We start from the raw sequence: 17,219 nt of genomic DNA on the forward strand, positions 1-17,219 counted from the left end.
AGCGACTAACGGGATCGGGTGGTCAGGCTCACTGACTTGGTTGATGAATGTCATAGTATCCAAATCGCCTGGATCGATGCGCATGATGTCAATCATTGGATTATCTGGTCCAGGCTTGATTATTTACAGACCGCCGTCATATAGCTGGAATATTGCTGAGTGCAGCATAAAACAACAAACAAACAAACAAACAAAGTTAGTAACCTCAGAACTGGCTTCGTTTTACCCGAAGGTTCTCTGTATCACTTTAAAGAAAAACAGACAAAATATGTATCGTCATTGGTTTTAATCATGCATGTTCCCACAACATTCATACCTCGATAAAGTAAAGGCACATATGTCTACATATAATTCGTTATTACTGGAAATGCATCGTGTTGGAATAAAACAGTTGTTGATGTTACAATGGATGGCCCATGCAGTGATGGTATTGTAATATGTAGCCACATCAGTGTCATACAGGCTGATATATTGGTCCAATAAGTGATGTTTGACGTTATGTGATTGGTCCACAAAGGGATAGTGATGTTATGTTAGTGATACACATTTCTATGGTGATGTTAAATGCTTGGTCCTCATACTGATGGTTAACGTTGTGGTTTTTCAGTGTTCAGTAATATCACGACGGAGGACACCATTAAAAAAATTCACACATGGCTGGAATCGACCCGTGACGGCGAATGCTTAAACCACGAGGCTACCCCACTGATGGTATGTGATATGTCCACGTGATGATGATGTAAATGATTTCATCATGTAGTGATGCGGGAATTATATGATGGTCATGATGGTGCTAAATGCAGCCAAGAGGGACGAGGCTGCCACACAGGATACACACTGCGTGTGAGGCTTTCTTTATTGCAATTGGTTGACGGATTATTTTCCAAAATAAAATCAAATCTTATGATGTCTTAAAATACTGTCGGGGGATGAATTTAAAAATTGAAATAAAAGAAAAATGTGTTAATAAAATTGTTAATACTAGTTAGCAATAAATCTATTTATGGCGAACTTAGGATGTACGGAAGCCTCTTTGCCTTCATAGAAAAGTTATAGACCTGTCATAGGTTGACTTTTCTTTTCATTTGAAAATAGTTCATAAAAGTGACAAAACCATTTCCATTAGAAATTGCTACCAAAAGCAGTGTCCATTGTACGATTCTGACTATATAAGAATGTGTTTATGAATCACTATTAAATAGTGATGATACCAGGTGTTTGCGAAAAGATAAGCGTATCCTGACCCACCAGTGGCATCCGTCACAAAATCATGCAAGGGCAAGTTAATTGTTAAAAAAAACGGAAACACATAGTACAAGTCAAAATAGGAAATAAATTTTGTCACCAGTACGTAAAATTTCGAAGTTTACTCCACATGTTAAACTTTTGAAACCTTTACTGGGGCTTTGAATGTTGGAATATATTCGACGAAATGTTTTGATTTTAGTTTGACGGGTCCGTAATCCAAGTAATAGAAACGCCTCAGTTACAAACAAAAATACAGAAATGGAAGTCTGGTATAAGAAATAAGACGGTATAGCACAAAATTACAGATCTCACACAGTATACACAAACACGTACACACCACATTAAGTCCTAGCACATCCATGACTATTTACATCTATGTACAGATATTGCACATTACGTGTCCGAGTTTACATTCTGGGGTAAGACTTTCAATCGTCTCACTCTTTTACTGTTTGGGATATTCCTAGACAATTCATGTATCGACCACTATAGATCTGTCACCACGTTAGATGTTGGTCTGCACTGTTGATGTTAATGACTCTTCCCAACATGGCTGCTGTGATGAGGTAGTGGGCAGCGCCTGTTTGGATGGTTCAAAGGTCACCGTTGGGTGTTGACCATTCCAATTGGCTCAACGGTCTCTGTCCTTTTATAGAAAGACATCCTTTCCATATGATATCACCTCTGCTATCAATAAATAACAGGAGTGTCCTGTCTTAAACAGCATCCGAGTGCTCCCACCTGTCTTCCGTTTTACAGCAACAGCAGCAACAGCAGACTCGGACCACCTTCCTCAGTAGGTGCTTGGCATCCCTCCTGAAACTGGCGTTCAGGAAGCTGTAGATGACGGGGTTTATTGCATTGTTAATGAAGAAGGATTTTACACAGAACTTGTACGCTACCTCGCCTGTTGGGGACAGCCTCCCCTCGAAGTCTTTGATGATGCTTCTGAGAACCATGACGATGAGGAACGGGAGGAAGCTGAGGATGTAGGCCAGAGTGACGGCAAACAGAACAGTGGTGGTCTTTCCCACCCTCATCTTCTGGCGCTGCTTCAGCGTGTCCTTTCCCAGCGCCGGCATAGCTTCCTTAGTGTGCTGGCCCTTATGACATCCGTGTTCGTCAACTTCCGACGACACCTCGGTCGACGTGGGGTCGGATACTTGGCTGTTGATGCCGGACTTGGACACGGCGATCTTGGCCCCGATGGTGGTCTTCTTCCTCCGCCAGATGACAATCCCGATACGACTGTACAGCACGACGAAGAAGGTGACGGTGATGAAGAAGAGGGTGAAGAGGAAGCCGTAGTAGAGGGTCGGGTAGATGGTTCCTTTCGCCCAGTCTGCCGTGGAACAGTCTACGCCTTCAACACCAGGAATCCCAAAATGGATGGTCTCGCGTCCAAACAGAAGGCAAGATGGCCATGAGGTGAGTATTCCCAGCGAAATGGCCAAAATACACAGCATCTTTGCCTTGTGGACGCTGTACTGACGGCCGAGTTTGCAGATCCGAAAATATCTGTCAAAGGCCACCTCGATGAGGATTGATGATGAGGCAATGATGGTTGAGGAATGCACGAATCGGAGGAGTTTACACGCTGCGGGGGCATAGAACATGTACGGGTATCGGAGGTCGGCGATCTCGGTGGGGATGCCGATGACGCAGCTGAAGAGGTCAAGGATGGCGAGGGAGAGGATGAAGTAGTGGGAGGACGCCTTGTACGGCTTGTTCCAGTAAACACAGCACACGAGGATGTTGCCAAACGTCCCCACGACGACCAGAATGATGAGGAAGACGATGACGGGGATGTATAGAAACGCCTTGGCGTCGTTGAGACGTTGCAGGATCTCACTGGTGTCGTTCCAGAGGATGAGGTGAGCGATCTCTCCACGAGCTACCAAGTTGGCCATGGTTAGAGGATGGCTGACGGAGATTCTGAAATGACCAAAAATATTCAATATAATATCAAGCATGATGATGATGAAAGTTGGTCAATTTGGGCAAACAGAACATTTTGTCGGTTATATCAAGGCGCGTCCGCGCATGCTTACTGTGGGAGGAAAGTATTACAGGTGCTCGCTGTTTACCACTTTGATGTGATGAGCACCGTATGGTGGCGACAGCCATTATCAGGGAAATCTGGGATTCGAACCAAGATCAAAATTAAAGAGGTATATAGTGCAAGTACAATCTATGACTGAGTATGGCCTCACGCCGCTCATTCCAGCAATTTTCTAGCAATTTTCCAGCACTATTACGGCGGAGGGCATCTGCGATGGGCTTCAAACATTGTACCCAGTACACGTAGACTAACTTATCTTTAGAGAAACTCTATTTGAATTGAATAGGAGGCGCAATGAGACGAGAGATCCTACACCTGAGGAAAATCTAGACTTGCTTCATTTGGTGTTTTGCATTACAGAAAGGGCTGGGAGGAAGGGAAACTAACATGGTTTAAGGACTGTGAGCGAGTGAGTATTGTTTTACGCCGCTTTTAGCAATATTCCAGCAATATCACGGCGGGGGCACCAGAAATGGATTTCACATATTGTACCCATGTGGGGAATCGAACATGGGTCTTTTGTGTGACGAGCGAACGCTTTAACCACTAGGCTACCCCGCCGACCCTTTCAAGGACTGTGAAACAGACTACTAGTACACGCTGTGAAATACACACAGTGACACTGTAACATATTTGCAAGTCACCACCAAACTAATCACAAATAAAAAGAACCCACATTACCACGCGCAAATGGACAATCTAGGTAAGGATTTACAGGTAAATAAAATGGTTAGTCCTCAAAGAATCCAGTCGATTTAAAGAAGTGATTACATAATCGTTCATTATGATCCGCCTAAATAATGTTCACATAGTTCGAACTTCAAATTTAAAACATAATTAACACGTTACCATAATAAATTATTATGAATTGTATCCGATAATAAATGGAATATCACTCTGGTGTCTTTTGATATCTGATAATTCTATTATTGAATACTCCAATCTTCGGAGCTTTACAATGTTACCTGACAGATGGTGATTTTCCAACGGGCAAGAGAATGTACGTGTCAATATAAAACATATAACAGTAAAGGGACGGTCATCTTCCCGAGGCAAGGGTGTTAACCGACTACAATAGTCTAGTTAAAACTGGACTTTTATAGTCAGTTAACTCGCTTTGAGTTGAAACTGGACTTTTACAGTCAGTTGACTCTTTTTGAGTTTAAACTGGACTTGCACAATCAGTTGACTCCCTTTGAGTTGAAACTAGACTTTAACAGTCAGTTGACTCCCTTTGAGTTTAAACTGTACTTTTACAGTAAGTTGACTCCATTTGAGTTTAAACTGGACTTTTACAGTCAATTGACTCTCTTTGAGTTGAAACTGTACTTTTACAGTCAGTTGACTCCCTTTGAGTTTAAACTGTACTTTTACAGTAAGTTGACTCCATTTGAGTTTAAACTGGACTTTTACAGTCAATTGACTCTCTTTGAGTTTAAACTGGACTTTTACAGTCAGTTGACTCCCTTTGAGTTTAAACTGTACCTTTACAGTAAGTTGACTCCATTTGAGTTTAAACTGGACTTTTACAGTCAATTGACTCTCTTTGAGTTTAAACTGGACTTTTACAGTCAGTTGACTCCCTTTGAGTTTAAACTGGACTTTTACAGTCAATTGACTCCCTTTGAGTTTAAACTGGACTTTTACAGTCAGTTGACTCTCTTTGAGTTTAAACTGGACTTTTACAGTCAGTTGACTCCATTTGAGTTTAAACTGGACTTTTACAGTCAGTTAACTCTCTTTGAGTTTAAACTGGACTTTTACAGTCAGTTGACTCCCTTTGAGTTTAAACTGGACTTTTAAGGTCAGTTGACTGTCTTTGAGTTTAAACTTGACTTTTACAGTCAATTGACTCTCTTTGAGTTTAAACTGGACTTTTACAGTCAGTTGACTCCATTTGAGTTTAAACTGGACTTGTACAGTCAGTTGACTCCATTTGAGTTGAAACTGGACTTTTACAGTCAGTTGACTCCATTTGAGTTTAAACTGGACTTTTACAGTCAGTTGACTGTCTTTGAGTTTAAACTGGACTTGTACAGTCAGTTGACTCCCTTTGAGTTGAAACTGGACTTGTACAGTCAGTTGACTCTCTTTGAGTTTAAACTGGACTTGTTCAGTCAGTTGACTCCCTTTGAGTTGAAACTGGACTTTTACAGTCAGTTGACTCTCTTTGAGTTTAAACTGGACTTGTACAGTCAGTTGACTCCATTTGAGTTTAAACTGGACTTTTACAGTCAGTTAACTCCCTTTGAGTTTAAACTGGACTTGTACAGTCAGTTGACTCTCTTTGAGTTTAAACTGGACTTTTACAGTCAGTTGACTCTCTTTGAGTTGAAACTGGACTTTTACAGTCAGTTGACTCACCTTGAGTTGAAACTGGACTTGTACGGTCAGTTGACTCTCTTTGAGTTTAAACTGGACTTTTACAGTCAGTTAACTCCCTTTGCCCCGGAAAGATGATGGATGGTGGCACAAGACCAATTTTATTTAATTATGAAAAAATCGAGGAAACTAAACTCAAGTATTTCATACTGCATCCAAACACTTGAATCGGTTTCCATCACGGACATATGTCATTTCTTAAAAAGAATTACCACAAAAACAAGCCCACATTTTTTATTGCTGTTTTTTTCTTACAGTAAGTTACCCTTCACATGTCATGCGTATAAAACACCCCATGTATATTCCATGGCGCGAAACAGACCCCCCAAATATCTATGAAGGGGCTACGACCCGGGGTGATGTGATGACTTCCGCAGGCCCAATATCCCCCAAAACGAAGCAGAAACAGAGTGTGTGGCAGCTATCAGAGTACTTGTTAGTTAGTAAACCCCCTGAACCAAAAATGTTTAAATGTCGTTAATAGCATTTACCTCCATCTTTTACTATTTCTATGTTTTCTGCTATGTCGTTTTGTAGGGCCTAGCTGTGCCTGGCACTAGCATGACATCTTAAGTGCCACTTGAATTTTTTTATCGACATCCATTTTCCACAAGACGCTAGTCAATACAACTGCGATTTTCTCAGAGTATCCCTGCAACCTTGTCTCTCCTGGTGTTTACATGCTTGTTTAAGATTAGGTTTTATCGTGTAGTTTAAACAAAGTCCTTGTCTCCCGTTCCTGGAGAATGTTCCCGCTATTTTTCCAACCTCTTTGGAGTGTTTTCAAATTGCATGTATCAGGGGTCAGCGATGTGTGGATGACACGAAAAGATGAAGCTAAAATGGCAGAATAAAGTTAGCAAAACACATTTGAGGTCAACAAGACGGCAAGTGGAAATTCTTATCATCGACAAACTGTTTCAAAACAGATCCTAACATCGCGGTAATTGAAAACAGTCTGCAAAAACAAAGGGTTTGTGAGGTCGTTGAAGGGAGCGACTCTCTCAAACCTGCGTTTTCCTCTCGTCAGTGTTTGGATGTAACCTGTTTTTGTTATTTCAATTGTTTTATTGTGTTCTTGTAAAGTTCGGTAAACAAGCGAACTGTTTCCCTCGTCAATAATGATAAACAGTATATCAGTAGAGTGAGTGAGTGAGTCGGGCTCTACGCCGTTTTTAGCAATATGTCTGCAACGTCACGGCGGGGCACACCAAAATATGCTTATGGATTTCAACTCCTTAATTCTTTCAATTTGTTTGTTTGTTGTTTAACACCGCACTCAGCAATATTCAGCATATAATACGATGGCGGTATGTAAATAATCAAATCTGGACCAGACAATCCAGTGATTGATATCATGAGCATCGATCCACGCAGTTGGGGTACTATGACATGTATCAACCAAGTTATCGAGCCTGTTAATTCTTTCAAATCAAATCAGGGAATACCAAAGACAAAATGTCAACTATATTTTCATTCTTCTTGTGTGTTCATTCCCATGGGGCAATTCAAATCAGTGCAAAAATATACAGTCAAGCTTTCAGTCCCCGGCCTTCACCAGGCACACCATGTTGGGTTTGTACAGCATCATTTCGAATGGCCAAAAAGGGATCTCGAATGATGAATAAACGTGCTTTACTGTATAATCCAGTCTCTTTTTATGTCTTACCGTTCATCTATATTCTTTCATAATTGTTAAACTAATTGCTATAAAATGACAAATATGAATAGTTAACTATGACCGATTGTATATTCCTATATGCTATTGTGTAGGGGTGAATATTGGTCTGGAAATCACTATTGCGATAACTATTGATATTGAAAGAAACTATTGTGATAACTATTGATATTGTAAGCAACTATTGCGATACATATTGATATTTTTCATTTTCATTTTCATTTAGATGGATTTTAGAGTTGAATTAAACCTTGGAAATGAAGTTTCCTTTGAATCTGATAACCATAACAACAAATAAAAAGTAAAGTTTGAGAAATGACTGATTTGTTTTTTCTTTACCCTAATAATTTAAAAAAAGAAATTTCCACATTATCATGTGTAATTTAATATCATTCATGATCAAAAGAAAAACAAATTTGAACAGCATTGCATATATTTTATTGAAACTGTAAAACTATGGTAAATAGTAGAAAATACGACCGAAACTATCGAGATTCCTACCTGAAATCGATACTATTGATCGGAAACCGATTTAACAATCGATTTATTGACTTTAATTGTTTACCAATAGCAATATATCGATATTTCGATTTATCGTGACACCCATACTATTGTGTTAGCCAAGTCGTCAGTGCGCGTTAAAGAATGGCCCGAGTTCGATTGCCAATATTAGCACAGCCTTTTAAACAAATTCTCCGTTGCCATGGTATCGATGCATTATTCCTAAAAAAAACGTATTTTTGGAACAAGCTACTTTGGTTTAAGTGTAACCAAGCCGATCTGACCTGTCATCGTACACTGATGGATCATACAGATCAGCCACAAGATAATATACCGACAGCTATGTGATTCTTATGTATTTTGCTTTTAAAAATAGAAATTGAGATAAGACTGCAGACAGAAATTCCCTCAGGGAATATTTCAAAATACGTTTCTTAATTCTATCAAAACTTTTAATGAAGTCTCACGAGTTTTAGTTTGCGAGACACGATAAGAATGTATTAAATGTACAGTGAGCACCAGATGCCTCGTGCAGCCGACTGTCTATCAGTCGATGGTGCGATCTCATCCTCAGCAGTTCACAAGTTTCGTGCTGATAACAGAGGACTGCAACACGACAAGAATCTTGATACACATGGGGCTTGTTCTTGTTCTGAAATCTGCTTGTCGTCTATGTGTTACTACTTGTCGTCTGCTTATAACAGTCTGTCTGGGAGTGCTGATCTATCCAAGTACGGCCAACTATTATTTCACTCCATTTATTACAGGGCCGGTTCTGTGGTCTAATGGATAGAGCGTCTGATATTATAAGATGTTATAAGATGGCACTTGTTGTTACCCTGCCTGGCGCCCGGCATTAGGGGCTAAAACAAGGACTGGTCGGCTCGGAGTCAATATACTGTATCTGTGAAGGGTATCCATGTTAAACTGCGGCATGGTCTCTCAGTGGGCTGGTACTATAAAAACCGGAATAAACCTGGACTAATACACACACACACACACACACACACACACACACACACACACACATAGAGGCGTACAGTTGTGGTGTCACTCGTAGGGGTGTGCCTCCAAGAGGACTGGGAAGGGTGTGGGTTCTTTGGGATTGTTGAACTGCTGTTGCATGCATACCTCCCATTCATCACCTTTACAGCATAATATCAGCATGTGAAATATCTGCTTGAAATGATGTATTATTACAGACCAAATTCGGTTTGGTAAAAGTGTATATTTGACTGAATAATAAAATATGTATGTTGGGGTTTAATTTTATAAGCCAATTATATCCCCTAGAAACGTTCTGACAACGTTTGCATATTTTTTGTCCTGCACTTTACTAATATTTGGTGGGTCGTGTTATGACATATTCCTGCAACAGGGAGATGGAACACAAATATAATTTTATTGCAATTTGTCACGTCTGACTGACAAGGCAGAAGAGAGTAGTCTTGAAAACCATGTTAATCATTCACCCCTGAAATATGCACAAGACTGGAAATCAAAGTAATACTTTCGTACAATATCGTGGTACGCCCCACCCCAACAACCTTTCTAGCCCCCACTATTCAATGTCCCCTTGCCCAAATCACCAGTCCTGACAGTCCTCGCTCCAGCACTCCCAAATGGTTCCCGTTTTCCCAATAATGCCAACAGCAGACCACCACATGGTTGGAACGAAATCTTTTTATTCCACAATACATTCCTTTCCACTAATTGTTTTTCCTGATACCGATTCAAAGACTTTTTCATAATCTAGATTGTTTTTTGGTTTCATAAAATACATAAATTCCACAGTCATGGTGCAGGACTATGCCACCAAGTCATGCCTAAAACTGGTAGCCCCGCCCCTCCACTCCCCCCAACTGTCGTCTGCTCAGCGTGATAATACGATGGCCCAGGGGGGAGATATCCCAACTCATATCACCCAGTGCGCTGGCTCCAACGTAAATAACTCGCATACTCTTGTCGCAGTCGGCAGAGACAAAACCCAAGCTCGCGTTTCAACGGATATTTCGACTGATTACATTAAGATATCATGTTATTAGTTTTGACATGGGCGCTGCCGACACCAGCAGTAGCAACATGACTGAGTGATCGCTTCCTATCAACTGTTGTGCAAGTGGCGGACTGCTGCGGTCTTCTGTCTGCATGTACGAGTGTGATGAATATAAACAATAACCACTCAGAATAGCAATGTTGGAATGGTTCAACCCCACTTGAAAAGTCAAGGACCATTGTTAACCGCTCAGTCGAAAAACTGCTGGGTAATAAGGCCTTTTTTATAATTTTAATATTAAAAAATATTAACAATCATACAGATTAGAGATAAAGGGATGTCTTGAATCTGCCTTGCTCCAGATTTTGTTATTAATACTTGCATGAGACTGTGACATCGCTTCGATGTCGTTTTGTTTGTTAGATGGTTTGTTTGTTGTTTAATGCCTCACTCAGCAATATTCCAGCTATATGACGTCGGTTTGTAAATAATCTGGTCTGGACCAGACAATCCAGTGGTTGACTTCATGAGCATCGATGCATCCAATTTGGATACGATGACATGTATCAACCAAGTCAGCGAGCCTGACCACCCGATCCAGTTAGTCGCCTCTTACGACAAGCATAGGCGCCTCATATGACATGCATGGGTTGCTGAAGACCTATTCTTTTCCGGGATCTTCACGGGTTCGGTGTATTTTTTGGAACATATTAATTCTTAAACTCATATAATTATAAATGTTGAACTAACAGACACACAGATTGGTGTTTGGGGATTTTTCCTAGGTCTGTCAATCTATCTTACTGTGCCCCTTTTTTATAATGAATAAACGCCCCTTCCACATTAACAGTAAGTTGTCAAAGACCTTTTGAACACAAGTGTATTACAATGTAAAATGTACTGAGTGAAACCGTTATTCCAGGCTAAGAAATCCAGGTAAACAAATATATTCATTTTTACCCTGTGTAATTATACGTGAAGACATTATCAACAGTAAGCGTCCAGACACTGGGGTTTCCGGACAGACGAGGTTTTACTGTATCATCACAAGTCATTGCTGTATTTACTGGTTCATCTGACTTTATTTCCCTTTCACGTACAGGTGGACTTAAAGCTAGTCTCTCAAATGAAAATGATTTAAGATTAAAAAAAACCCGATCTTTTTTTAATTGTCTTTTAATACATTATCGAAAGGAGCTCATGTAATCTGTTAATGCTCAGCCTAAAGCTGAAGAAATCTAGACTTGCCAAAGAATTGTTGACATGTTGAGTTTTGGATGTTTTTGTCTGTGTGACAGCATTTCTGGTGTCCCCCGATATTGCTGGAATATTGCTAAAAGCGGCGTAAAATCATACTCACTCACTGTATGACTAAGGTACACGCATGCATTAATGTAATACTTAACCAGTGCAATATACACAACTAGAGTTCAAAGTCAGACTTAACTATCACCTACGTTTATTTCATGCATAGGGAACAGTGTTCAAATCAATGTAGTTTCGTTTGATACACATTTTTAGTTGATTACCTTGAATAAAACTTGCTAGTTTTTGTGTGAGCTCGTGGTCTAACGGTCCGCGACCTAACCTTGCTACACGTCACTATTGAACGATAAGTCCATGGATGTATAATAATTCTAACGTTATTATAGGCAAGTCTAGATAAGCGGACAGTACAAAGACACCACACTTTTATGGAGACAACTTGTTCTTAGTATTTAGATAATCTAAAAAATATGATTTAAACTAATACTCATTGCTTCGGGACTTATGCAAGTCTATACGCGACCCTCCAAGGCATGTCTAAAGGTCACGGGAAACGTTTGGTCCGGATATCTTAACCTGCATCGTTCCGCTCATTGTGAGCTGTGAATCAGCTCGTGACATCTTCAACTTAATGTCACAACGGAATTCTTCACATATCGGTCACAATCCACAGGAAACGGCTGTATCCGATCTTAAGAGACGTTACGCATGACCTTGTAAACAGCGACGTCCGATTGCGCACTCCGAACAACGTCTCTGGCAGACCTCGGCTCTCTTGCCCGGATTGAACACAGGAAACGATGAATTAAATGTTTATGTCTAAGGCTATGTCGTGCTCGAATGTATTGCTTAACTTGTAAACAGTTCGGTGAGATTTGTTAACACAGAAAAGCCATTAGAAGATAAATGATATTGTGAAAGATACTGTCTGTCTCAAGAGGACAGCCTGGCGTCGTTTTTATTTGGTTTTATCGAAACGGTTTTCCTTTTCTGCAAAAACGCAACAACGATAGGAAACGTATTCTATTTTATCTTTTTATCTTGAAATCTCAAATGTCAGTAAAGCGCGTGGAGTAGTAACCGACATTGGCATTTCGTTCCTAGGAGCCACATATCTCATTTCTGTGTCTTCAGGACCGCCACTTGGTTTGGTGGATAGAGCGTCTCCTCGAAAGGCGGAAGGTCGGTGGTTCGAACCCTTGGCCGCATTATATATCGAAAGACTTTAGATGACTTCTGTTGACCCTGACGCTCGACATTCAGAGGATAAAACAAGGACTGACCTGCTCGGAGTCAGTATATATATGAAAAGCATCTATCTATCTATCTATCTATCTATCTATCTATCTATCTTTATTCTGTGGCTGAGTGGGGTACCCATGTTCAATCTATCTATAAATCTATCTATCTATCTAGAACAAGCAGCCACACACACGTGCATACACGTCAGTATATATATGAAAAGCACAGTAAAGTTCTAACTCTCAGGCACAATATAAATTTAGTAAAAATTAAATAAGTGGAGTGCTATCTATCTATCTATCTCTCTATCTATCTCTCTATCTATCTATCTATCTATCTATCTATCTTTATTCTGTGGCTGAGTGGGGTACCCATGTTCAATCTATCTATACATCTATCTATCTATCTATCTAGAACAAGCAGCCACACACACGTGCATATAATATGAATAAGTGAAATAATCCGCGACGTTAAACCTCATTTCACCTGTGTGTACAAGGCTTTAGATTGAACACTCGTGCCGACATGATGGATCGATATTGATAATTACTTTATCATTAAATATTTTTTTCACAGAATTATGACGTGCAGCATTGTTGTAGGGACTGATGAAGTAAATGTGACATAAACTTGGAATTCTGAAACTACACAACTGCAGAACGCATTCACCCGATGGCTAACGATAGGGCCACAGATGCAAGTGTTTGTTAGGTAGCCAGCACCCTACTGGTTATCAATGGCGGTGACTGCTTTGGAACATGTTCGGTTCGGTGACGTTGTTGATTACGAGTCATCGTTCCACGATATTATTTGACCCAGTATTGCCGAAATTGGCCTCAACACAAAATTCATGTATTTACAAGAAGAGCGCCACCAACTGCCTCCCAACAAATCGACACAAACAAATTTAGACTTCATGTCGAGTAATCAGAAGTTTCGAGCTGTACGTGACCCATGACAATGATGATAATAGAGACCTTTAAGGGTGTCACCGATATTCAGCATAAATCTAGACGTTGTGATGTCTGCCTTGTTTGAAACAACGTCTGTATGTAAGTAGGAACTTTAACTGCCAGATTGGTATTTTGTTTTGATTCATAAAATTTGACTCAGCAGATAAACAAAGTGGTTTTGGTACGACTGAAATTGAACTGTCTGGGGTTGCCTCCTTTACTTCACCTTCCCGTTTGAGAAAAAAGAAATAACATGTGTTTCGAGTTCAAGAATAGTTTTATGACCAGAGTTTACGATGCAGTTACGAACTGTGCACAGGTGTTACAGCGTTATGGTTGTTCATTCACGTGCCATGCAGGTTCAGGTAATCTGAAGGTTAATTAAGCTAATAATAATGTTAGTTTCCCACGCGGTGATAAAATTATACAATCTTAATATGCGTCACGCCATCTCTCGCTTGCTGTGCGGATACATGCAGTGGATTCCATGCGATAGAGAAGAAGAGTGCGTCAGCTAGTCCTGATAAGGATCCTCATGCACAAAACGATCTTAGCTTACGACGATCGTAACGTCCATACTTTCATATCGACTTACGATAGATGTAGCGCTAAGATGGCTTTGTGCAAGAGGGCCCGGGGCCATTTGCACAAAGCAATCTTAGCTCTAAGGCCATTATAAGTCTATGTTAAAGTATCGGACTTAAGATGGTTTCAGCACTAAAATCGCTTTGTACAAGTGGGCCCAGGTCTCTTGCACTCCCCATTACACTGACTGACAATGAAGCGCGATCGGTATCCCGCGAATACTTAAACCGTCCTTGAATAAATGTCTGGTGAACAAAAGCTGGTGTAACGTTAGATGGACAAAGAGACTTGGAACAAACTAGATGCAAACGCCGCTCTGAAAAATTAGTTTTTTAAATATACGACTGTCCTGAAAACGCCTGGAAAAAATGAAAACAAATTTGATGCAAACGTTTCTCTGAGGAGAAACTGCCTGCTTCGAATTAACGTCGGACCTGAGGACCCTCTAAAATGAATTCTTGACGCTTATTTAACGATTTAACCTACATCATATGCGATTATGGGAAGTTGATTATCAGCATGTAATAGTATACTTATAGTGGAGAGTTAACGATTTATCTCCAACTGTACCTATACGCAGCGCCTGTATTGAAAAACGTAACGTCATTAAATGACGTTTGCAGCTGAAAGACTTCACGAGCTCATGCGCAACGTAACGGTTATCGCAATATTTTTCAATAGACATGTCGAACCGCTCTGGTTAGCAAAAATAAAATCAATGACTTTATCACCTGGTAGTCGGCAGATAATATACCAGACCTGATCTATTCACCACGTTCATGGGATACAGTAAATACACCCTTCCATTCATGCTGCCAATCGTCGACAGGGCGGCTACACACAATTCATTCACACTCTCTCGAATAACCGCGATCTCTGACCTACAGCGTTTCCATATGTCGCTACTCAGAACAAACGGTACATTTCCACACAGTTAATATTGATCATAACTTAAACCATTTTGCGCGTGGTAATGTTTTTTTTAGTTTCAACGTTCGCCAACAGATGGCGTTGAGAATGACGACTTAAGGGGTGATTAGATGATCACTTGATTCTCCTCGCGCCCACATGTCGGGGTAGGAGATCGCAAAATGATAACACGGCTGAAATTATCCTTCGTCCCTTGATGCTTCCAGGCATTTTCTTTATGTAAAGGAAAATATGAAAAAAACAAAAGAAAGCTAGAAGCAAGAAGCCCCTAACAGATGCGTGCTCGCTACTCTGACTCGAGGAAATTGTTGGCATAAATCTTATTTTCTTTCAACCTTATCACCATGTCGCAATAAAAGATAGATTTCTTTCACGCATATTTAATGCTCAGAAAGAATATTGAAGTGTGTATGTTTATGTCTTACAGTAACAGCGACTCGTGAACATTATGTTTATCGATTAAATTAAAAGATAAGATTTAGGTTTTGTTAACGATGTTATGAAATGTTAAGTACCACGTTAATTAGCTTTAACGAAACAACGAAGAGGGAATATGTTTCTTTACTATGTTGCTTAAATCTTTAAATTAAATTAGTGTCACTTATTTGTTGAAAAATCAACTATTTAGTACCTATTTGCCTGAATATCTAAAAGAGAACGATACAACCTAAAACATGACATTTTAAAGGAAAATATATTTGCTTGTTATAAAATATATTTTTTTCGTTGCATTAAGTACTGACATGTTCAATGCATTAAACTGTAGTAAATCCCGCAAATTTAAAACAATCCAGTAAAAACGATTAAATTAAAAGAATTATCTGAAAAATGAATAAGTTCATAACTTACTTGTTGAGATTTGAAAAAAATGATCCGATGATTTACATCCAACAATTGACAAAGTGGTGGAATATTGTCCCTCCGTTGATCAGTGTTTATGTATCAAGTTGTCAAGGAAGACTGTTTCAAGCCTGTCGAACTCGGCAATAAATAGATCCAAGCTGCAACACTGGCTGGGCGAGTCCACTAATTACAGTTTTTAGCGGCATGCTACTAAACCTCGTGCTGTGAAGGGAGGTGTGTCTTCGATGGATGGACTGTGCGCCTCCGCACGTTACCCTACCAACTGTTCTGAGTCGACGCGCGGTTCTACGCTGACATGCGCACTGCATTGCCTCTTATCTGCGCATCAATTGAAATGAAGTGTTTTAGACTTGTCTATCAGTTTACAAAGTTTAGAGTGCTATGGGTCGGTTGTTGGAAGCCAAATCATTTCCTACGGCTAATTAAAGAGCCGCAATTGACGGACCCAGCTCAGTGGGTTTAATTGCCCCTTGCATGATGCACTCCTGGATCGACGAAGGTCGTGCATAGCGCAACGTCTTAAGTTCTATTTCTCAGATGCCCTGAGATAGTTTAACCGCTTTGACCTCAGTAATGAAATGGAGTACGTATCTATAAATCGCGTCACACTTCTGTAGTGGTCTATGTGATTTGTGCACACAGCTACACCCATTCTTTAAGTGGTGACGTAACACGAACACTAGAACGTCTACGTAACAGTGGGGTGAATAGGTGCAAGTCAGGTGGAGGCAGGTTGCATGTACGTGGCATGTACATGGCATGTACGTGAGAGACTTTACACGTGCACTTGTCACAGACCATAGACATGAACTTGTCAGAGACTATATATGAACTTGTCAAAGACTATACATGAACTTGTCAAAGACTATACATGAACTTGTCAAAGACTTTACATGAACTTGTCAAAGACTTTACATGAACTTGTCAAAGACTATACATGAACTTGTTTGAGGCTATACATGAACGTGTCAAAGACGATACATGAACTTGTCAAAGACTATACATGAACGTGTCAAAGACTATACATGAACTTGTCAAAGACTATACATGAACGTGTCAAAGACTATACATGAACTTGTCAAAGACTATACATGAACGTGTCAAAGACTATACATGTCCTTGTCAGAGACTTTACATGAACTTGTCACAGACCATATACGTGAACTTGTCAAAGACTGTATACATGAACTTGTCAGAGACTGTAAAGATGAGATGAGATGAAACTGGGTTTAACGTCGCGTCCAAGATTGTAGTTCTTTATTTCACATACTGAAGAGGCCACAGGCCTATAGTACAAGTTGAAGAATATACAGTTTTATACAATTTATGTACCTATCTCACCAGATCACCTCACGTCATTCCACCTCGCATTTCAACGCAGTCACATAATTTCACACATTCAGTACAATACCATACCCTGTAATTTCATAATTTCTATATTACCATATCACAACTTGTTATATCATACAACATATCTATAACATCATATCATATTGTATCATTATTATAAGA

General features: G+C 40.0%; 1 protein-coding gene across 2 annotated transcripts in view; it reads right to left on the reverse strand.

Annotated features, from left to right (window-relative positions):
* Positions 1–271: 271 nt before the first annotated feature.
* LOC124135365 (orexin receptor type 2-like) overlaps positions 272–17,219 on the reverse strand; it is a 38,141-nt gene continuing 21,193 nt past the window's right edge. Inside the window, exons 1-2 of one of the 2 annotated variants that reach the window (XM_046500669.2) lie at positions 15,693–15,973; positions 272–3,183 (exon numbers count right to left, since the gene is read on the reverse strand). In XM_046500669.2, the coding sequence (XP_046356625.1) occupies positions 1,965–3,158 (1,194 nt within the window). In that variant the 5' untranslated portion in view covers positions 3,159–3,183; positions 15,693–15,973 and the 3' untranslated portion in view covers positions 272–1,964. Of the gene's footprint in view, positions 3,184–15,692; positions 15,974–17,219 lie in introns of those variants that run through there. The other variant, XM_046500670.2, reaches the window with a different exon arrangement.

The sequence above is a fragment of the Haliotis rufescens genome, unplaced genomic scaffold, assembly GCF_023055435.1.
Source record: "Haliotis rufescens isolate VD_foot unplaced genomic scaffold, xgHalRufe1.0.p SCAF_19, whole genome shotgun sequence".
Classification (NCBI taxonomy): Eukaryota; Metazoa; Mollusca; class Gastropoda; order Lepetellida; family Haliotidae; genus Haliotis; species Haliotis rufescens.